The 24,772-nt window shown below is 39.5% G+C and overlaps 1 protein-coding gene across 5 annotated transcripts in view; it reads right to left on the minus strand.

Annotated features, from left to right (window-relative positions):
• Positions 1 to 24,772, minus strand: part of LOC126335308 (uncharacterized) — a 328,273-nt gene that overhangs the window by 26,824 nt on the left and 276,677 nt on the right. Inside the window, exon 14 of one of the 5 annotated variants that reach the window (XM_049998442.1) lies at positions 20,794 to 21,129. The exons of the other annotated variants lie outside the window; for them this stretch is intronic. Within the exon in view, the coding sequence (XP_049854399.1) occupies positions 20,794 to 21,129 (336 nt within the window). The remainder of the gene's footprint in view (positions 1 to 20,793; positions 21,130 to 24,772) is intronic. 5 annotated transcript variants of the gene reach the window in all.

Below are 24,772 nucleotides of genomic sequence, written 5' to 3' on the forward strand. Positions count from 1 at the left end.
AGTGTTACAAACTGTTGAAAATCAGGACTCGAGTGATAGCGCCATGGAAAACTTTGAGGTAGCTCCCATTTTCAGCGTACTGCAAAGTGACAAACAGATACACCCTTGCGACTGACAACCTCATCCAAATAGACCACCGTAACATGTAAACAAGTATCAATGCATGTGTCTGTTGTGAATTATGTCCTCACTGCCTTTACATGCATAAAAGATAACACTACCCTTCATGGAATGTAACTTGCTTTGCTTGTGGAAAGCAAGTTGGGTACAGTCTGTGTGCTTGCAACAGAAAAATAACTCTACTCACATTTGCTCTCGTAAGTGTTAAGTACCTTCTCACTCAGAAAGAATATAGTTTTTTTTTTTTTTTTCTAAACCGGCTACCAGTACTAATAATGACCACATTTAGGATGTGCCTTCACCTTGCCCAAGTGCTGTGCAATGACAGTCAAACAAACTGTTTGTGAACTTAGTTATTGTTTGATGCTGTGTGCAACTTCAGTTAGACACTGGTGCATCCGTTACATTGATTAATCTAGCCACTTATGGACAGTTGGGCTCACCACAGCTGACAAAATCTTGCATGCAACTTACTGTGTATAGCAGTCAGGTCAATCCAATGCTTGGTACATGTAGTTTACCTGTCACACTCCAGTCTCTCACCACAACAGTGACTTTTACCATTTGACAGTACGAGACTGTGAAAATTCATTTGATTTGTTCAGTCTACATATTCAGGACAATGTACTTTCTCTTTCTGCTTGCAACCCAAAAGACAGTGATGTATTGTACGATAACCGGGGACCTAGAAACGACAGAGAGGCTCTGTCCCTGCCGCAGCCGCAGTGGTCCACAAACCCACGACGACTACCACAGTCCACTTCACCCCTCCGCCGCCCAACACCGAACCCAGGGTTATTGTGTGGTTCGGTCCCCAGTGGACCCCCCAGGGAACGTCTCACACCAGACGAGTGTAACACCTATGATTGCGTGGTAGAGTAATGGTGGTGTACGCATACGTGGAGAACTTGTTTGCGCATCAATCGTCAACATAGTGTAACTAAGACGGAATAAGGGGAACCAGCCCGCATTCGCCGAGGCAGATGGAAAACCACCAAAAAACCATCCACAGACTGGCCGGTTCAACGGACCTCAACACAAATTGGCTGGGTGGATTCATGCTGAGGACCAGGCACTCCTTCCCACCCAGAAAGTCATTCGTTAGACCGCACGGCCAACCGAGCGGGCCAAAGACAGTGTTACTCAATTGATTGAGGGGTTTCCTGACAATTTTCTGAAGGACTTGGCACAACAAATGACTTTATGTCACACGTGACAATGAAGAACAATGCGTTACCTAAGTTTTTTCAGGTGTGTCCTGTCTCTCATACACTTAGAGACGAAGTTGCAAGTGAATTTAAAGATTGGCAAGATAGTGGTATTATTGTTCTGGTCCAGGCTAGTCAATGGGCTTCTCCCTTAGGCGTCTTACAAAAGCCTTCTTGAAGACTTCATCTTTGCATTGACATTAAATCTGCTCTGAATCCACAACAATAATTGATGCTTATCTGTTGTCTCTCCCTGAGGACGATGCTGTAAATTCTGCTAGATGCAGAGTCTCAGAAAGTGTTTGTGGTCAACACACATTTAGGATTGCTCAAATTTTGGCACTTACTTTTTCGCAGAGCTTCTATTCCTGCCATATACTACAAATGTTCCATTCAGTTTAAATTTCTTGGATGATACGACACTGTGAGGTCAGGACGTATGCCGGAGGAAGATATAATTAACCTTCGTATGCTTTTTCAAGTACTAGCTGGACATTTAAAGTGTCGCTGGTTCAAATGTGCCTTTTTTCAGACTGAAATAAAGTACTTAGGCCATGTTCTTAATAGCCAAGATGTTCATCCCCTTCACTCACATATGCTGGCCTTCCAGGGGCTCCCTGCCCTGCCGGTCTTGGTAAGTTGACATATTATATCTGTCTGATTGATACCCAATGCAACCCAGATTGTGGCTCCATTGAATTGTTTGTGTTAGAAGAATGTGCCTTTTGTTTGGACCAAAATCAGTCAGGATGCATTCTACAAACTTAAGAATGCCTTTTTCACTTCAATCCTGCTAAGCCTTTGGTTTTGGCAGTGGACACTTTTTCGTACAGGTGGGTCACAGGGCAGGCAGATTGCTTTTGCTTTCAAGTTATTTACCAAGACTCAAAGTAACTATTCACAAATTGAGAAGGATGCACTCACTATTATCTATGACATGACAAAGTTTTACCATTATCTGTTTGGTTGGAAGTTTTACCTAGTGACGGACAATAAGCCACTCAGTCTTCATTTCATCTGTCCAAACCTGTTCCGCAGCACACAGCTCAGCAGCTGCAATGTTGAGCTTTGTTGTTGTCACAGTATCAGTATGAATTATTGTACCAGCCCACATCAAACCATGCAAATGCTGGCGCTCTTTCTCGCCTTCCTGTTGGTCCAGATCCTGAATTCGATTCCACTACCACATATTTTTGTCAGATCGATGCATAGAACATTGCACTTTTACAGTCTTGTCCACTGCACTACACGAAAATTGCTCACGCCACAGAAGCAGGCCCTGACTTGAACCTTCTGTTGCACTAAATCCATACTGATAGGCCTTGTTCAATGACAACCCTTCAGAATTCTTTTGTGCAGAGACATTTCGCTCATCGATGTAGCCTCTCCATCCAGCAGGGAATGATTTTATTGCAAAATGACTCTAGATGATTGTGTGTGCTTATTCCTAAAGTGTTCCAAAATGATGTGTTGCAATTGCTCCACCAAGGACATTGGTTTAGTTTAGTTTAGTTATGTCATGTTCCATAGATAATTTTTAAAATTATTTTATCAATATTATGTGGAAAAAGACAAATTACAAGATTACATATACACACATGAATAGACCAGTTCTGAAACAGAAACTTGTCCATGGAATAGAAGGAGTGGTCCAAAAGAAATGATTTTCAGCTAGATTTAAAAGTTTATCTGCTACCTTCCATACACTTTATGTTGTTGATATGCAAAGTATGTTAGGAGGCTGATCTGTCTGTTACCAAAACTAGTGCTTATACAAAGAGCGAAAGAATCTGAACTTAATTGTTTAAGAAGCTCAGTAATATTCTTCTTCTAGTTCAAGCTGTCATCAATATGAACACTCAAAAATTTGGAGAAATCTACCCTGTCAACTGAGCCCTGTTCATATGCTACATCAATTGTCGGTATGACTCTATTCGGTGTACAGAACTAGATATAGTGAGTTTTTTCAAAATTAAGGGAGAGTCCGTTTTCTGAGAACAACTTAATAATTCTCTGAAAGACGTCCTTAACAATATCTTCTGCTGCTTTTTCTGGAATTTATTACAACACTCATGTCCTCTGCAAAAAGTACTAGTTCTGCTTGCTGAACGTTAAGTGAGAGGTCATTCACATGAATAAAGAATAGCAGAGGACCCAAAATTGAACCCTGTGGGACTCCCTTTGTGTTAACTCCCCATTCATTAGAAGTTATCACCCTACCAACATTATCTGTGTTAATCAGCACAACTTTTTGCTTTCAGTTCGTTAAGTACGATTCAAACCAGCTGTGTGTATACCCTTCAGTTCCATAAAACCTGCATTTTTCTAAGAGTGTGACATGCTCCACACAGTCAAATGCCTTGGAAAGACCACAAAAGATATCAACTGGGGATAATTTCTTGTTTAGGGCTTGTACTATTTGATGGGTAAATGTGTAGATAGCATTCTCAGTCGAGTAACCCTTCCGGAATCCAAACTGTGACAAGCTGAGTAAATTATTTTCACTTAAACGTGAGACTACTCTTGAATGCATAACTTTTTCAAATATTTTAGAAAATGAAGTCAGCAATGAGATTGGTCTATAATTATTTAAATTGCTCTTGCCCCTTTCTTATGAAAAGGTTTGACAATTGCGTATTTCAATCTGTCTAGAAAAATTCCCTGTGCCAGTGAAGCATTACATATATCGCTAAGGACTCCACTTATTGAATTAGAACAACACTTCAAAATCGTGTTAGAGACTCCATCAACACCACATGAGCTCTTGTTTTTCATTATATTTATAATTCCCTTTATTTCAGTACGGGATGTTGATGCTATTTCTAAAGGCCTAAAGTCCTGGGGAATTACATTTTTAACATATTTTTTTGCTTCTTCAACTGAACCCTTTAACCCTATTTTTGCTGCTGCATTCAGAAAGTGATTGTTAAAAATACTTGCAACTTGTGAATTATCACAAGCAACGCCATCATTTGGCTTTATTGTTATGGTATGCTGTGCGCTGTCAGGCTGCCCCGTCTCCCGTCAGACAATATATTCCATATAGTTTTTATCTTATTATCTGCATTATTAGTTTCTGCCAGAACACATAAGCTTCTCGACTTCTTAATGACTTTCCTTACAATATTACAGTATCTTTTGTAATAAAAAAGTAACGTCAAATCATGACTTATTCTGGCCATGTCCATATGGCTTTTTTGGATAAAGTTTCCGGAAAGCAACTCTCAAATATTGAGACAAATTAATGGTGGAATAAACTGAATTTGGCATCAGCATCATTTTCTGTGTATACTTCATCCCATTCTACCTCTTCTAGGCTGCTCCCTGCTCGTATCAACCTGCCTGAAGCCTGTAAGGTGCTATACGTGTTATTTCCATTAACTGTGCATCGTGATCAGATAGCCCATTAACAACTGGGTACACATTAATTGTTCCTGCCTGTGCAATGTCTATGAAAATGTTACCAATAAGTGACCTACTATCCTGCTCCTGCTGCACATGAGTTGGAAAAGTTCCAACAGCTACTAGATTGAAACAACCAAACAAAGATTGTAGCTCATTTTTCCTGTCTGTATCTTTTAAGAAGTGTACATTAAAATCACCACAAACCACTAACTGCTTCTTTTTGTCTGTCAGGTACCTCAGTAATGCCTCTAGATTTTTCATAAATAGCTGAAAGTTACCTTGAGGAGATCTGTAGATTGTTACAATTACCATAGAAGTATATTGCAGTAGCAACTCACAAGCACATGCTTCAACGATCTGATCTACAAAAAACTATTTGTTTCAATATTTTTGACTTTGTGTCCAGTTTTTGTATAAGTAGCAACTCCTCCTTTTTCTGTGTTGACTCTAGATGAATAAGTGCTAACCTGTAATCCCTTAAATTTAACTTCTCCATCCTGCCCCTGCAGTTACATGGTGTTCAGAGAGTCACAAAACATCTATACCTTCAGAATTTACCCCATTTCCTAGGCATACAAGAAGCTCATCTATCTTATTTTTCAGTCCTCTAAAGTTCTGATGAAACATACAAATTTTATTTCTTTGGATACTGCTACAGACACTATGGCACTGTTCTCTTCTAATCTCTTTCAATACTCTCTGTCTGTAGTCTGACTCTAACGTAAAAAATGTGTCACTGGTATTTTGTCTTGGGTGCATGTGCCCCCCCTTGCATTTTCTGCAAGAAGATTGACTAATCTATCCTTCCCCCTCCTATTCAGGTGCAAGCCGTGAGTAGCGTAACCCCACCACTCAACTGAATCAACAGGCACAACACAGATATGAGATTTAGTTTATGCCAACAGTAACAACCCCCCCCCCCCCTCCCCCAGCTCTCTGTTAACATGTTTGACAGCCGTGTTAACCCAGTGCTGGCCATGGCCTGCAAAACATCCACAAACCCCACATGAGTGTTAGCTGTTGCTTCTCCTATTACATCCAGGTCACACCAAATACTATAGTCTGAATTGCTAACCAGGCTGTTTCCTGCTCCTCCGACTATAAGAAAATGGAACTCACCATCAAAATCTTTGCACAAAGCCCATAGGTTTTCTGTAACCTGGACAAGCTTAGCACTAGGTTTCACAGTGCTTGTGACCTGGTACTCAACTCCTAGCCTATCCTGTAGCAACTGGCCTACACCTCTCCCATGACTGCTACCTAACAGCAGGACTCTTTTCTTTCTGCTTGACCCCCCCCCCCCCCCCCACACACACACACACCTAGCATTACAATTGTTACTACAAGTCTGCTGCACCCTACTTTGCTCAAAAACTGTTTGAGGCTCTTCTACTTCACGCAACAAATCAAACTGAATGTGCACTGGAATCTGAAAAGTGAATTCATTTCCAGTTCAGCCTGAAGGGCACAAATCTATTTTCCCTGTTCCACAATTTTCTCGTCACAACTACATAATCAACAACCCCATTGGCGAGACTCATCTGGCACTATAACAGTTTCCCTGCTACAATCACCCCAGTGCACCAGTGGGGAATTGTACACACAAAACAGTTAGCACATCAGCATTGTGCTTGACCAGGCATGGATGCCCACATTGAACAGATGACATCACAGTTTTGCGCTTGTGTTGAAAGTCTATCGGCCCTGTCACAAACATTTTCAGCTTGGTCAAGTCTCAGTCACTATGGCAACAAGTGCATATTCACTTTGTTGGTCCCTTTCGGTACACTCATTGGCTTATTGTTGTGAACTCTTTGAGCAAATACTCATTCTCAGTGCCCATGAACTCAGCTAAATCATGTAATACCATTATGGCTTTTTCATATATTTTTTGCTTGGAAGGTTTGCCTGAAGTGTTGGTTACAGACAATGGACCACAGTTTATGACTCAGGACTTTGAACAATTTTGTACAGTGAATGGTATCACTGACTTTACCAGTGCTCTGTTTCATCCTCAGTAGAACAGAAAAGCAGAACAATTTGTGCATATATTCAAGCAACAGATATATATACACATACTATGTGCCTCCAAGATACAGGAGCAAACGCTGCTGCTCTTTCTTGCAACATACCACTTGTAGCCTCGTGATGCTCTGTTGCCAGTGGAGCTTCTATGTGTCCAGCATCACTGCGTGTTGCTCCAGCTGCTGCACCCACTGCAGTGCACAGCGCCTCCCAAGCTCCACAAGTATCACTTTGTGCCTAATGATTCTATTCTTTTCAGAGTTTTTGGTCCCATCAAGTGCTGGGAGAGAGGAATGATTCTTTGAAATTTAGTCACTTGCATGTATTTCATTCAAGATCCTGCTGGGTTGCTGCAGCACCTTCAGAACCAGATTCGTGCTTGTCGATTGCAAGATTCTTTTGCAGATTTTCTGTCCTAGATTCACATCATACCATGATCCTGTTGCCTCTTTGGCACCATCTGTGGAACTGATGGAGCTGAACCCATCACCTTTGCCTCTGCAAAAGCTTAACTTCCCAGTGCTCATCCCAGTGCCTGCTGCGCACCTGGCACCATTTCTGTAATCATTCCTCTCAGAGCACAGGGCGGATGTTGGGGAGTGGCTTGGGCCTTGGCTTCAGCCCCTGTTGCAGCTCCCAGCTTCTCACAGCACCCAGCTTCCTGCTTTCTCTTCCCCTCTTCCATTGTCATAAGATGGCTCCCTACATGACAACGGTGTGGTTTTTTTTTCTGGGGGCAAGGGGGCGGAGGAGGAAGAGTTTGCAGTCTGGAAGCACGGACTGTACACCGGCCAGCACAGCACCATGAAACAGCATCAAGAAGGTGCTCACCCACATGTCAAAAGCAAGAGCAAACAGCACCACACCCCCACAAAGACAGAGTTCAACACCCAGTATCAATGCTGATTTAACTGGTTGCCAATCGCTGGTTTCAGCAGTTCAGTCACAGACTTCAAGAGCATCAATAATGAGTAACAGGACGACATTACTTAGCCTCCATTCTGAAAGTAGTAATAGAGAGCATAGTACTTGTAGGTAGGAAGCACAAGAAACAAGAAGTTAAGTTTCTTTTATTTTACAAATAAAGAGTTCACTTAATCTTCAGGTGTTATGTATAGATCAATTTGGATTCCTGCAACTGGCCATCACAACTTTTCTCCTTCCTTGTCTGTGCTCATGCTGACTCCTGCAATAGCCAACACAACATCACATTTCATCAGTTAAGATGGCTGGTGGCATAGTAAGTAACAGATACAAAATTGAATAAGCATTTCAAGGCTTCTTTAAACGTTTCTGTAGTTCAAGATGTAAACCATAAAAACAATTACTACTAGTCAATAATGAAAATAACAACATTTGGAAGCAATGACAGATGAGGTGTAGGAACCCCTCAATTTGAATTCTGATGAACAGAAAGAGCCCTACCAAGTATGGTTGAATTCTTTCATTGACTAAAGTTCCTTTTCTTACACAAAACTTCTCTGTTAAATTTTGACAGTCCAATAAATAATGCAGACTGGTCAGAAATTCCTAAATCTAAACATAATTTATAAACACCTTCAAACATGTAATTTTTCTAGTGCACTATGAAGCCTCCCCCCATGACCCGTGGACCTTGCCATTGGTGGGGAGGCTTGTGTGCCTCAATGATACAGATAGCCATACCATACGTGCAACCACAACGGAGGGGTATCTGTTGAGAGGCCAGACAAACGTGTGGTTCCTGAAGAGGGGCAGCAGCCTTTTCAGTAGTTGCAGGGGCAACAGTCTGGATGATTGACTGATCTGGCCTTGTAACAATAACCAAAACGGCCTTGCTGTGCTGGTACTGCGAACGGCTGAAAGCAAGGGGAAACTACAGCCGTAATTTTTCCCGAGGGCATGCAGCTTTACTGTATGGTTAAATTATGATGGCGTCCTCTTCGGTAAAATATTCCGGAGGTGTAATAGTCTCCCATTTGGATCTCCGGGCGGGGACTACTTAAGAGGACGTCGTTACCAGGGAAGAAAAAACTGGCATTCTACGGATCGGAGCGTGGAATGTCAGATCCCTTAATTGGGCAGGTAGGTTAGAAAATTTAAAAAGGGAAATGGATAAGTTAAAGTTAGATATAGTGGGAATTAGTGAAGTTCGGTGGCAGGAGGAACAAGACTTCTGGTCAGGTGAATACAGGGTTATAAATACAAAATCAAATAGGGGTAATGCAGGAGTAGGTTTAATAATGAATAAAAAAATACGAGTGCGGGTAAGCTACTACAAACAGCATAGTGAACGTATTATAATGGCCAAGATAGACACGAAGTCTATGCCTACTACAGTTGTACAAGTTTATATGCCAACTAGCTCAGCAGATGATGAAGAAATTGAAGAAATGTATGATGAAATAAAAGAAATTATTCAGGTAGTGAAGGGAGATGAAAATTTAATAGTCATGGGTGACTGGAATTCGACAGTAGGAAAAGGGAGAGAAGGAAACATAATAGGTGAATATGGATTGGGGCTAAGAAATGAAAGAGGAAGCCATTTGTTAGAATTTTGCACAGAGCATAACTTAATCATAGCTAGCACTTCGTTCAAGAATCATAAAAGAAGGTTGTATAAATGGAAGAATCCTGGAGATACTAAAAGGTATCAGATAGATTATATAATGGTAAGACAGAGATTTAGGAACCAGGATTTAAATTGTGGGACATATCCAGGGGCAGATGTGGACTCTGACCACAATCTATTGGTTATGAACTGTAGATTAAAACTGAAGAAACTGCAAAAAGGTGGGAATTTAAGGAGATGGGACCTGGATAAACTGACTAAACCATAGGTTGTACAGAATTTCAGGGAGAGCATAAGGGAACAATTGACAGGAATGGGGGAAAGAAATACAGTAGAAGACGAATGGGTAGCTCTGAGGGATGAAGTAGTGAAGGCAGCAGAGGATCAAGTAGGTAAAAAGATGTGGGCTAGTAGAAATCCTTGGGTAACAGAAAAAATATTGAATTTAATTGATGAAAGGAGAAAATATAAAAATGCAGTGAATGAAGCAGGCAAGAAGGAATACAAATGTCTCAAAAATGAGATCGAAAGGAAGTGCAAAATGGCTAAGCAGGAATGGCTAGAGGACAAATGTAAGGATGTAGAGGCTTATCTCAATAGGGGTAAGATAGATACAGCCTACAGGAAAATTAAAGAGACCTTTGGAGAAAAGAGAGCCACTTGTATGAATATCAAGAGCTCAGATGGAAACCCAGTTCTAAGCAAAGAAGGGAAAGCAGAAAGGTGGAAGGAGTATATACAGGTTCTATACAAGGGCGATGTACTTGAGGACAATATTATGGAAATGGAAGAGGATGTAGATGAAGATGAAAGGGGAGATATGATACTGCGTGAAGAGTTTGACAGAGCGCTGAAAGACCTGAGTCGAAATAAGGTCCCCGGAGTAGACGACATTCCATTAGAACTAATGATGGCCTTGGTAGAGCCAGTCCTGACAAAACTCTACCATCTGGTGAGCAAGATGTATGAGGCAGGCGAAATACCCTCAGACTTCAAGAAGAATATAATAATCCCAATCCCAAAGAAAGCAGGAGTTGACAGATGTGATAATTACCGAACTATCAGTTTAATAAGTCACAGCTGCTAAATACTAACGCGAATTGTTTACAGACGAATGGAAAAACTAGTAGAAGCTGGCCTTGGGGAAGATCAGTTTGGATTCCGTAGAAATATTGGAACATGTGAGGCAATACTGACCCAACAGCTTATCTTAGAAGCTAGATTAAGGAAAGGCGAACCTACATTTCTAGATTTTTGTAGACTTAGAGAAAGCTTTTGACAATGTTGACTGGAATACTCTCTTTCAAATTCTGAAGGTGGCAGGGGTAAAACACACACCCAACACTCAGAACACTGTGACCATGATTTTTCCAGGTGGGGCTGCATCTTGAATTTCTTTTTCTGGGGTAAGTCTTTGTGTTGATATTCCATAGACTGATGTTTTGTCCCTGGGTCATAGTGATGTACCCATGTTTTGTCTCCTGTCACAGTTGAATGGAGAAAGGTGTCACCTTTCTTCTCATAACTTTTGAGGAGTTCCTGGCAAATTTCAAGTCTGTGCACTTTCATTTCAGGAGTCAGCATCCAGGGTACCCATTGTGAACAGATCTTCTGATAGCCACAAAAAGCAATAATAAGACCCACACGTTCTTGTGAAATGCCGATTGTGCTTGGAGTTTCTCTCTGAGTGATATGACGATCGTCCTGAATCAATCTGTCAACATTCTGCTTGTGAAACTCAGTGGCTTGCCTTTGAATATGTCTGTCTTTGAATATGTCTGCTTGTGTCTGTATATGTGTGGATGGATATGTGTGTGTGCCCGAGTGTATACCTGTCCATTTTTCCCCCTAAGGTAAGTCTTTCTGCTCCCGGGATTGGAATGACTCCTTACCCTCTCCCTTAAAACCCACATCCTTTCGTCTTTCCCTCTCCTTCCCTCTTTCCTGACGAAGCAACCGTTAGTTGCGAAAGCTTGAATTTTGTGTGTATGTTTGTGTTATGTTTGTGTGTCTATCGACCTGCCAGCGATTTCGTTTGGTAAGTCACATCATCTTTATTTTTAGATATAAAAAGATGCTCAGTTACAGAAAAAACAACACAAGATAATGTAGTTTACTTCATCACTTGTTTTACAACACATGTCTTTTGGATCTTCACAGTAGAATGTATTTTTTGCAACTGAGCCAGTAAGAACTCCTCTTGTGATATATTGTTCATTTCCACAACCCTCTTGGCTGCAATATCTGCTAGTTCCTGTTCTCCACATGCCTCTACCCCCTTTCCTTTTCCTACGCCATTCCAACCTCTGATCCCAAATCATCCGCTCATCCTCTGTTAATTTTCGGCTCCACCCTAATTCACTGTTCACTTCCTTTTCCTATTTTTTTTATCCTTACTCCAAATCTTTCATCTTCCTCCTATACCATTATCTCAGAATTAAACATTTGTCTTGGCACCAGCTAGCCTTCTCATGAAAAATGCAAGCAACAGAAGTTCTGATGAGAACTGGCTATAAACAAAAATTAACCAAAGGTGTAATGACTAAGAAAGAAAAGTATAATACAAACAACTTGATATTAGGATTTGAAGATCATCCAGGAATGCAGAACAACTTAAGACAGTATTTCCACTTGGTCAACTGGACCGTATCTCCCTTAAAAGGTGTGTAAATGCAAGATAATAACATAACAAATGACAGAGTTTGACAATATCCAATTACAAGATATCTGGTAAGTTCTAGTGCAGGTCTTAACAATTCATTGATTCTGAGTGCAAGTACACCTGCTCAGGCTCCAACCCAAGAGTAGAAGAGTAGCAAATTGGGTTGAGGGGTACAACACAAGAGATGTACTATCCATGAAATGGGGAAGCAACCGTTTTGACAGCGATGCTGTCTAATAGCAGTAACAGCGAGCTATCATTTTGTAACACCAACAATGTTTACACATTTCAGTTCACAGTGGAAAGAATCTTATCTTTTGAAACACAGTTCTTTTTCCAAAGAAAATAATCAATTTTTGAAAATACAGGGTGATTCAAAAAGAATACCACAACTTTAAAAATCTGTATTTAATGAAAGAAACATAATATAACCTTCTGTTATACATCATTACAAAGAGTATTTAAAAAGGTTTTTTTCACTCAAAAACAAGTTCAGAGACGTTCAATATGGCCCCCTCCAGACACTCGAGCAATATCAACCCGATACTCCAACTCGTTCCACACTCTCTGTAGCATATCAGGCATAACAGTTTGGATAGCTGCTGTTATTTCTCATTTCAAATCATCAATGGTGGCTGGAAGAGGTGGCCGAAACACCATATGCTTAACATACCCCCCATAAGAAAAAATCGCAGGGGGTAAGATCTGGGCTTCTTGGATGCCAGTGATGAAGTGCTCTGTCACGGGCTGCCTGGCAGCCAATCCATCGCCTTGGGTAGTTGACGTTCAGGTAGTTACGGACAGATAAGTGCCAATGTGGTGGCGCTCCATCCTGCTGAAATATGAATTGTTGTGCTTCTTGTTCGAGCTGAGGGAACAGCCAATTCTCTAACATCTCCAGATACTGTAGTCCAGTTTCAGTAGCACCTTCGAAGAAAAAGGGACCAAAAACTTTATTGGCTGAAATGGCACAGAAAACGTTCACCTTAGGCGAGTCACGTTCATACTGAGTTGTTTCCCACGGATTCTCAGTGCCTCATATACAGACATTGTGACGGTTGACTTTCCTGTTAGTGTGGAAAGCTGCTTCATCACTAAACACATTCTTTGAAACAAAAGATTCATCTGTTTCCATTTGAGCAAGGATAAAATCACAGAAATCGATTCTTTTAATCTTATCAGCTGCAGACAGTGCTTGAACCAATTTCAGACGATAAGGTTTCATAACTAACCTTTTTTGTAGGACTCTCCATACAGTTGATTGTGGAATTTGCAGCTCTCTGCTAGCTCTGCAAGTCGATTTTCCTGGGCTGAGAACAAATGCTTGCTGGATGCGTGCTACATTTTCATCACTCGTTCTCGGCCGTCCAGAACTTTTCCCTTTGCACAAACACCCATTCTCTGTAAACTGTTTATACCAACGTTTAATACACCACCTATCAGGACGTTTAACACCATACTTCAATCGAAATGCACGCTGAACAACTGTCGTCGATTCATTTCTGCCCTACTCAATAACGCAAAAAGCTTTCTGTTGAGCGGTCGCCATCTTAGCATCAACTGACGCTGACGCCTAGTCAACAGCACCTCAAGCAAACAAATGTACAACTAAATGAAACTTTATAGCTCCCTTAATTCGCCGACAGATAGTGCTTAGCTCTGCCTTTTGTCGTTACAGAGTTTTAAATTCCTAAAGTTGTGGTATTCTTTTTGAAGCACAACAATTCATATTTCAGCAGGATGGAGCGCCACCACATTGGCACTTATCTGTCCGTAACTACCCTGTATAATGTAATTGGACAGATAAAAAATTCTACTCACCAAGTGGCAGCAGGAGAACACGAATATAAAAGGTATTAAAGTTTGCAAGCTTTTGAAGACAGTGGCTCCTACTTCTGGCTCAAGGGTTGAAGGAGAGGAGAAGGAAGAAGAATGAAGGAAAAGGACTGGTGAGATTAAAAAAAAACCATGGATCGGGCAGACTTACCAGATGGGATGAGAAGGAAATACTGATTCTTTGGAAATCCATGGGAAAAGATTTATAAACCTGAGAGCTAAAGGGTAATATGCATGACAGAGATTCCTACCAAAATACCAAGCCCAAGTTAAGAAAAGTGAAAAGATAAGTGCTTTGTACGGGACAGAGGTGGGAGGGGTTGACAGTTCAGAAAATGAAAGATGTAGTAAACTAAAAGGGAATGGTAAAAGGAATAATCATTGTGAATAATTGCTGAGACCGAAGAAATTAATGTTAATTAAGCCAGGTGGTTGGCGAGAGCAAAGGACCTATTGTAGTGCCAGTTCCCACCTGCAGAGTTCTGAGAAACTGTGTCTGGAGGAAAAACCCAGATGGCACGTGTGGTGAAACAGGTACTGAGGTCATGACTGCCATGTTGTACATCTACAACTACATCTACATGGATACTCTGCAAATTATACTTAAGTGACACACAGTGCATTCATTGAACCACCTCTACAATAATTCTCTCTTATTCCAGTCTCAAACAACACGTGGTAAGCTCTGATTTTCCTCATTTTATTATGATGATCGTTTCTCCCTATGTAGTTTAGTGTCAACAAAATATTTTTGCATTTGGAGGAGAAAGTTTGTGATTGAAATTTCGTGAGAAGATTCTGCCACAATGAAAAATGCCTTTGTTTTAATTATGTCCACCCCAAATCCTGTATCATATCAGTGACACTCTCTCTCCTCTTTCTTGATATTACATAACATGCTGCTTTTCTTTCAACTTTCTCAATGAACTCTATTAATCCTATGTGCTAATAATCCCAAACCGCTCAGCAGTACTTCAAAAGAGGATCGACAAACAAGTGTAGGCAGTTTCTTTAGTAAATGTTACATTTTCTAAGTGTTCTACCAATAAAAAGTAATGTTTGGTTTTCCTACCCTACAACATTTTCTATGTGTTCTTTCCAATTTAAGTAGTTCGTAATTATAATTCCTAGGTATTTAGTTGAATTTATGACCTTTAGATTTGGCTTATTTATCGTGCAACCAACGTTTAAAAGATTCCTTTTAGCAATCATGTGGATGACCTCACAGTTTTCATTATTTAGGGTCAGTTGCCAATTTTTGCACCATACAGATATCTTTTCTTAATCATTTCGCAATTTGTTATGATCTTCTGATGTCTTCACTAGACGATAAATGACAGTATCACCTGCAACAACCTAAGGCGGCTGCTTTTGTGTGAGTAAAGAACTAGTTGTGTTTCACAAGAACAATGCTTTCTAAATTCGTGTTGTTTGTGTATTAATACACCATTCTCTTCGAGGTAATTCATAATGTTCGAACATGATATATGTTACAAAATCCTGCTGCATATCAACATTAATGATATGAGCCTGTAACGTACTGGATTACTCCTACAACCTTTCTTGAATATTGGTGTGACCTATGCAACTTTCCAGTCTTTGAGTACAGATCTTTCAAGCAAGCAGTTGTATATGAGTGTTAAACATGCTGCTATTGCATCAGCATTCTCTGAAAGGAACCTAACTGGTTCACAGTCTGAACCGGAAGACTTGTTTTTATTAAGTGATTCAAGTTCCTCCACTACTCCAAGGGTATCTGTTTCTAAGTTACTCATGTTGGTAGCTGTCTTGATTAGAATTCTAGAATATTTACTTTGTCTTTGTTGATGAAGGAATTTCATAAGGCTGTGTGCAGTAACTCTGCTTTGGCAGTACTGTTATCGATAGTATTTCCATTGCTGTTCTGCAGAGAAAGCACTGGTTGTGTCTTGCCACTGGCTTACCTTACATACGACCAGAATCTCTTTGGATTTTCTGCCACGTTTTGAGACAAAGTTTTGTTGTGGAAACTATTATAAGCATCTCACATTGAAGTCTGCGCTAAATTTTGAGATTCTGTAAAAGATCACCAACCTTGGAAATCTTGAGTTCATTTCAATTTGGTATGCTTTTTTCACTGTTTCTGCAACAGTGTTCTGACCCATTTTCTTTACCAAGGGGGTTCTGCTGTGTCATTTGTTAATTCATTTGGTATAAATCTCTCAGTTGCTGTAGATTCTATTTCTTTGAATTCAAGCCACATTTGTTCTACACTTACATTGTTAATTTGGAAAGAGTGAAGATTGTCTCTCAGGAAGGTGCCAAGTGAATTTTTATCTGCTTTATTGAATATTTTTTGTTTATTTTTGGAGGATTTGGGGGTTACAATACTCAGTCTTACTACAATAACCCGGTTTTCCCTAGTCCCTGTATCCATTTTGATGCTTGTTGTTAGATCTGGATTATTTGTTGCTAAGAGGTAAAGTTGTCTCCACAACCATTTACTGTTCGTGTGGCTTCATGAACTAACTGCTTCAAATAATTTACAGAGAACACATTTAGCACCATTTTGAGTGATGTTTTATGTGTACCTCCAGATTTAAACACGTATTTTTGCCAACGTATTGAGGGTAAATTAAACTGACCACCAAATATAATTGTATGAGTCATGTATATGTTTGAAATTAAACTCAAGTTTTCTTTAAACCTTTCAGTAATTGTATCTTCTGAACTGGGAGGTCAGTAAAAGGATCCATTATTATTTTATTCTGGTTGCCAAGAATGACCTCTGCCCATACTAACTCACAGGGACTATCCACTTCAATTTTGCTAAAAAGTAAACTACTTTTAACAGCAACAAACACACGACCACCAAATGTGTTTACCCTATCCTTTTGGAACACCATTAGGTTATTCACAAAAATTTCAGCTGAACTTATCTCCGGCTTTGCCAGTATTCAGTGCCTATATTGATTTGAGCATCAGTACTTTCTATTAGCACGTGGAGCTCTGGTACTTTCCCCATGACAACAGAGCATGCTCTTCAACAGGATATTTTGTGTTGCCAGTATACACCCTCTGCCTATGCCCATTCATCGTGACCAATAACTTGTTGGTGGTCACGCCAATATAAAAGGCTGAACAGTGTTTACATAACAACTGGTATACTATATGTATTGTTTCCCAGGTGGCTCTCTCTTTGATAGTATATCTTTTGCCAGTTACAGGACTGGTATAGTTGGTGGAAGGAGGGCGCAAAGGCCAAGTTTTACAGCAAGAATAGTCACAGGGCTAGAAATCATAGAGTAGGAAGATGGGTGCAGAAGGAGCATAGGGTCTGACAAGGATATTTCAGAGATTGGAAAGGCAACAAATAGCTATTGTAAGTGTGGTGGGCAAAATGTTGGACAGAATGGATCTCATCTCAGGGAATGATTTTAGGAAGTCATAGCCTTGTTGAAGTAGGTGATTAATACAATCAAGGTAGGATAACACTGAGTGACAAGTAGTGTACTCCTACATTGTTTTTTGGAAGGACCAGCTGTACCAGGTTTGGATATGATGGTCCTTGAACTATTCCTTTCTTCACTCCTTTTTAGTTTTCTGTATCTTTCATTTTCTGACCTGTCTACATCTCATCATCCCCATCCCACCTCCATCACATAAATACACTTGGCTTTTTGCTCTTATTAACTTGTCCACAATGTTTTGGTAGTACTCTCTGTTGTGCACATTACACTTTCTTCTACATTTAAGCTCTCAGATTTTCAAACCTCTTTCATTGCCGTCCCCTTCTTATTCTGTCCAGATAGTCTCTCCTGATGTGGGGTTCTAGGTGACATTTCTGAATTACACACCTTTCCCTAAACCTCACCAGTCTTTTTCCTTCTTCCCTTTTCCTTCCCCTTCAACCCCTCCGCCAGCAGAAAGAGCCACTGTCTACAATAGCTTTCAAGCTTTAATACCCTTTTTTACATGTGTTCTCCTGCCACCACTTGGTGAGTAGATTTTCATCTATCCTGTTCATTTTCCAAAATTTTCTTCATTGAAGGACTTTTGTATTAACATAGAATTAAAATGCTATCCACCTATTCCACATAAGAAACAATCCCAATTTCGATTTAATAATGTGGCATGACTAATGGGTAATTTTCATCTTTTTTCCTCTGCATACTGAGTGAATATTAATGACATTCATGTGATGTGCAGCTGGAAGTAAATACCTGTGATAAAGTAGGGAATATAAAGACAAATTTAATAACAAGATAAGTATTCTATATTTTTACAAGTATTTCTCCGAAGATCACTTTCCTCATTTATAGGAGATGGCTGCTGGCATAATATCAATGTTTGGTTTCATGCACATCTGTGAACAACTGTTTTTAGTGATGAAGACAATAAAATGCATTTGAGAACTCGCTATCTTGCTATAACCTGAACTACATGCTACTCTACAGTGCACATAAATGACTGCACTGATTAGAGATGCTCTTGTAAAATGGAAAAGGAGCAATAAGATTGAATATGCGAGAGTTGATTAAAAAACATTATATGTGTAATGTATGATTAAGTAAAATAAGAAATATGTATCTATTTAATAATAAAGCTGTGGTGCAGCATTACATTTTTAGTTGATTCGATTAATTTATGACACTGAAACAGCATTTACCATGACTTATTTATTAAAGGTAGGAAAATTAATTTGCCTGAGAAATATGTCATGTCCCTGCTCAAGTCTCCACATGGCTCTCCACTCCCTATCTTGTGCTGTGAAAATGGAAGGGATGGGGTACTCACTGCTTGTAGGTCTGAGCTTGCTGTCTGGTAGTGGAGCACATTCTCTGTAAAGTTCTGTTCTAGATTGTGCCACGTTGTGTGAATATCAGAGGTTTCACATTAGAAAGCAATATGAAACAACATGAATGCATGAAAACAAATTTAGTGAAGGTAGTTTAAAAATTACTTTTGTTCAGAGAGTTCTGGGAAAGCGGATGCTTATGTAACTAAGCCATTGCAAAATTATAGTGCTCCAGGACTTGGAGTCCTTGTCAAGTAGGAATGGCAGCAGGTTTTGATTTAACAGAACAATAAAGCACACGAAACAATGGAGATGCTCACAGAACAAAAATGTCGATCTCTAGAAGAAAGCTGGTGTTCTCGCAAACTGTTGAGAAACTTCGAGAATTAATATTCAATGAACACTTTGCAACAATTATGCTGCCTTCAACTCGTATCTTGTGTAGGATTCATGAAAATAAGTTAATCAAACAATGTAAAATACAGGATGGAATGCAACATTGCAAATAAGTTAAGAGAGATTAGGGTGTATACTGAGGTATTTATACAAATACGGCTAATTAATCTTCCCTCATAAAGTACATACATGGAATAGGACAGGAAGCCACAAATATAGGTATTACCTAATCACACATAATGTATAGAGTATACATGTAGATACAGAGATTGCTACTCACCATAAAGATGACATGTTGAGCTGCAGATGGCCACAACAAAAAGACTTTTGCATGTTTAGCTTTTGGCCAAAGCCTTTTTTGGAAAAGTAAACACACATATTCATTCACAAGCACACTCACATACACATGACAGCCCAAGAGCTCAGATCAGAATCTAGTCCGAATTGCCAAAGATGACGGTCATGTGTGCAAGAAAGAAATGTACTTTCAAGCTCATCAAGAAAGTGCTTAATGGGCTCAACAGTAAGAAACCTAAATCTGACAGAAAATACCATTAGACTTATAAATAACAGGGAGGGGGCAAAAAGTTTGCGGTGCTGTATCAGAGACTGATAGGAAAAGGCAATAGGAGAGGAAGAATTTGGGAAGATAAACAGAATCCTTTTGTTAAGTACTGCAATAAGCAAAACACATTAAGAAGACTCTTCTAGTTGGAGCCTACACTGCATACAGGGCTATGGAGGCAGAACACTTCTGCCACATAGTACTCCTGGATTGACACTACTGGGGAAATCATGTAAGGTGGATGGTGGCTGTATCAGAACTTATTGTGGTAGGAGAGCTTTTTAGGATTTTACGAATAATAATAGCCAAACAGCTGTTACAAAATGGTTCTAAATACAAGAAAGGTTCTTTGTCAGGTACATTGCACAATGCTGCTCCAAAACAATGACATACAAGGTAGTAGATGTCTCATTATTAGTCAGATTAAACCTAGTGTAAGGGCTACAGAAAGCAGTTATTATAATTTATTATAATTTTATTATGAGAATGGGAGGAGTTAGTCCTGAGGAACATTTCACTACTACATTGAGATCATGGTTAATCTGGTTTCAAGCTGGTGTTTTTAGGCATTTGTTAGAAGTGAAAACCAGTGACTGATAGATAATACATGAATAACTCAGCCTGCTGCAATTCGTAAGCTTGAGACAAGGCTACTAAAGTAGAATTACTATTGGTAGTTGGTGAGCCATATTTGTGTGTCTGAGTGAAGATACCTCCAAAAACACTAGGTACCAACATCAAGCAATGAATCACAGTGCATGGAGAATGAAACAGTAATATTTTTGATGTGGAAGTAATTAACATGGATACATTCAAAAATAAGATCCCAGGATGAAAACTTTTTGATGTAGAAGTAATTAACGTGGAGGAATTCAAAAATAAGATTTCACAATGAAGCTAATGAGCCTACCACACAGCAGTCTCCACACTCCTTTCTTGCCCCAAAGGAAGACACCTCCTGTTCTGAAAACTAGAAATGTATCACATTTCTATGGCATATTCAGTGACTCTTCTGCAGTTATTACTCTTTACGCATTATCCTTTTGTCTTAGACAGAAGCAGACTATGTATTACTTTTGCACATTAAAGTTAGTTGAAAATAAAGACTAAATGGTTACTTTGAAGGGAAGACTCATTTTTTAGTATATGCACCTCACATTAACAGTTACAGTATTTTTTCTTTCATTCTACAGACTGAAAAACTATTTATTCTGCCATCTATGTATTTTAAGAAAGCAGATAAATTACCAGAACTGGGGTCAATGACAGAAACACCAAAGGCAATTACAATCTGGCCAGGTGGGCCTCCCTTTCTCTGTACCCAGCAGCTGTAGAAGTTCTCCAGTGAGACACGGCTCAGGTATGAGAAGGCGGCCAGCTGACTCATTCGTGGTCCTTGTTTGATCACAAAGTCCACCTCACGCTCAAGATTGCTGTCACTTCCTCCAGGAGTCACAACTGTATCAAGCTGCAACCACAGAACTTTGTAGTTGCTGGGCACTTTACTTCCAGGTTCAGACTGGTCAAAGAAGCATGTCAGATTAAGTTGCTGACCCATTAGCATTGGTCGTTCCTCATAGTTGTCTGTTAAAAGGAGACAACAAACTAAGTGAAGAGATGGTCAAATTTATGTTTCACTTATTCAACTGAGATGTATCTCCAAAGGTGAAAAATGTAATGCTACAGTTATTAAACAAAACAAAAGACCATTCAAATGCAGTAAGTTTACAACAAAATGTGTCTGTTAATAATATGTTTGTATACACAACTTAGGCCAACTACATTATGCTTCACTTTGAGTCCATCAGTTAATGGAACTGAAGCATGAAAGACATTATTTCACTATCCTAATGCGACATTCATTTCAAGAAAGTCTTAGTCCAAGAATCTTCACATAAATCTTCTAGGTTACAAAGCGAAGTCAACTTGGTTATCAATTGTACGCCATCAGTGACTTCCATCGTTATCATCAACAGTGGTGAATACTGATAGCTGAGACATAATTGTGCCCTCTATGAATAGGTACAGACTGGGAATACAATGTTGCATCCAATATCAGACCAGTCATACAGTAGAAATGGTGAGATGGGTACCACTGCCTCTGACAAACTTTCAACATGTGCTGCCAATGTTTAAGGCCAACATACTTGCCTTTCAGTTTCCAGTGCCTACTCCACATTGTGTCCACCGTTAAAGTTTTAATTGCAAATCCAACATTACATTACTTCTTTATTGTGGAACCCTAGTGTTAAGCTGTCTAGGTCATGATCTCTGTTTCTTGAAACTATAGCATTTTCCATCCACGCCCCCCCCCCCCCCCCCCCTCTCCACCCACCTCTTCCCATGAACCATGGACCTTGTCGAGGTTGAGTGGTTTGCATGCTACAACTCTGTAGATGACAGTTACAGAAGGGTATATGTGGAGAGGGTAGACTAACCCATAAATCCTGAAAAGGGGCAGCAACATCTTCAATAGTTGCAAGGGCATAGTCTGAATGATTGACTAATCTGGCCTTGTAACATTAGCTAATATGTCCTTGCTGTGCAGGTACTTCAAACTGGTGAGAGCAAGGGAAAACTGCAGCCTTTATGCCGCCCTAGCAGGTATGCAGCTCTACTGTGTAGTTTGATGATGATGGCATCCTCTTGGTTAAGATATTCTGGGGGTAAACCAGTTTGCCATTGGATATCCGAGCAGGGACTACCTGAGTGGATATCATCATCATGAAAAAGAAAACTGATGTTCTATTGGCCATATCAAAGAATGTCAGATCCCTTATTTGGGTATGTAGTTAGAGGATTTTAAAAGGGCAATGACTAGGCTGAAGTTAAATAGAGTGGAAATCAGGAAGAACAGGTCTTCTCATTCAGTCAGAACAGGGAGTAATGCATGAGTAGGTCTAATAATGAAGAAGAAAATAGACTGTGGGTAAGCCAATACCAATGTCATTTTGCATTATTATAGCCTAGATGGACATGAAGCAAGCAGCCACCACAGTAATATGTTTATATGCCAACTTTTATATGCCAACTACTTCCACAGGTGATGAAGAGATTGAAAGAATGCATGATGAGAAAATGAAATTATTTATATAAATAAGGGAAATGAAAATCTTATTTGATGGGTGGCTGGAATTTGATAATTGGAAAAGGAAGGTAGGAGAACATGGATTGGAGAAAGGAATGAAAGAGGAGGCTGCCTGGTAAAATTTTGCACAGGACATAATTTAATAATCACTAACGCTTAGTTTAAGAATCAAGAAAGAACACTGTATACATGTAAGAGATCTGGTAACACTGGAATGTTTCAAGTTGTTTACTTAATGGTAAGACAGAGATTTTGAAACCAAATTTTACTCTCTAACAAATTACCAGGGACAAATGTATACTGTGCCCATAATTTATTGATTATGAATAGCAGATTAAAACAGTTGAAATTGCAAAAAAGCATGTATTTCAGGAGATAGGAAATGGATAAATTGAAGGAACCAGAAATTGTTGATTGTTTCACAAGGAGCATTAGGCAACATCTGCCTGGAATGGGAAAGGAATACAACAGAAGATAAGTGGGTAGTTTTGAGAGATGAAGCAAAGAAGGCAGCAAAGGATCGAACAGGCAAAAGAGCCCATAGAAATCCTTGTATAATAAAAAAGATACTGAATCTAATTGACAAGAAAATAATATAAAATTACAGCAAATGGAGCAGGCAGAAGAGAATACAAACATCTAAAAAATGAGACTGACCAGAAGTACAACATGGAATGAAAAAAGGAAGATTATAGTTTAATCTTCTAGTGACAACAAAGTCATTATAAATGGCTGGTAAGACAAGAAATGTAAGGATGCAGCAACATGTGTAACTATGGGAAAGATAAATGTTACCTATAGGTTAATTAAAGAGGTCTTTGGAGAAGGAAGAGAAGTAGACATACGAATGCGGGAGCTCAGATGGCAAGCCAGTACTAAGCGCATAAGGGAAAGGTGTAAGGTATTTATAAAAGGACTGCACTGGGGAAACAAACATGAGGGCAATATTATAGAAAGAAAAGGGGACGTAGGTGAATGCAAGATGGGAGGTACCACACTGCAAGAAGAATTTGACAGAGCCTAAATAAAAAACACCTACTTGAAAATAAGGCTGGAGTAGACAGCATCCCCACAGAATTACTGATATTCTTGGGAGAGAGAGACATGAAAAAACTATTCTACTTTGTGTGTAAGATACGTATATCAAATTAGGGAAATGTTCTCAGACTTCAAGAAAAATATCATAATTACAATACCCAAGAAGCCAAGTGTTGACATGTGTGAATATTATCAAGCTATCTGTTTAATAAGTCGTATTTTGCAAAACACTGACAAGAATGGGAAAACTGGTAGAAGCTTATCTTGGTGTAGATCAGTTTGGGTTCCAGAGAAATATAGGAACACACAAGGCACTACTAAATCTGTGCCTTATCTTAGGAGATAGTTTGAAGAAGGGTAAATCGACATCTATAGTATTTGTAGATTTAGAGAAAAATTTTGACATGTTGACTTGACTAAACTGTTTAAAAGTTTGAATGTACCAGGGATAAAATATAAGGAACAAAAGGATATATTTGTACAGAAGCAGACTGTAGTTATAAGAGTTGGCAGGCATGAAAGGAGAGCAGTCATTGAGAAGGGAGTGAGACTGGGTTGTAGCCTATTCCAGATGTTATTCTATATCTACTTTGAGCAAACAGTAACTGAAATCAAAGAAAAATCTGGAGAAGGAATTAAAGTTTAAGGTGAAAAAATAAAAACTTCGAGGTTTGCCAATGCCTCAAAGTGCTTACTGTGGTGAGATCACAATAGAATGGCCCATCTGGAGAAGGGCTATGTCTTTCAGGAGCTTTACACTTGCATGAACTTTAATGAAACTTGAATTGCTAGAACTCAGGTATGTCACACCAGCCTTATAGTCATTATCACTACCTGCTGGTTGCTGGGATGTGTGATCACCAGTGTTTGCTGTGTCTCTATTTTCAGGATTAACTGCATATGTTCTCAGACTCCATCAACAAAAAACAAGCTGGGCTAAAAGTTAATATGATACTGCAAGTCACTTGTGAAAAACTGTGGTGACTCTCACTTGATTTTTAATAATTCTTATCAGCATTGTGATGAAGGGGTACATCAAGGCCAGTTTCAGGACTAAGATGTCAACAGCAAATATTAGGGCCTTTCAAATAGGAACAAATG

The sequence above is a fragment of the Schistocerca gregaria genome, chromosome 2 (genome assembly GCF_023897955.1).
Source record: "Schistocerca gregaria isolate iqSchGreg1 chromosome 2, iqSchGreg1.2, whole genome shotgun sequence".
In the NCBI taxonomy this organism is placed as follows: Eukaryota; Metazoa; Arthropoda; class Insecta; order Orthoptera; family Acrididae; genus Schistocerca; species Schistocerca gregaria.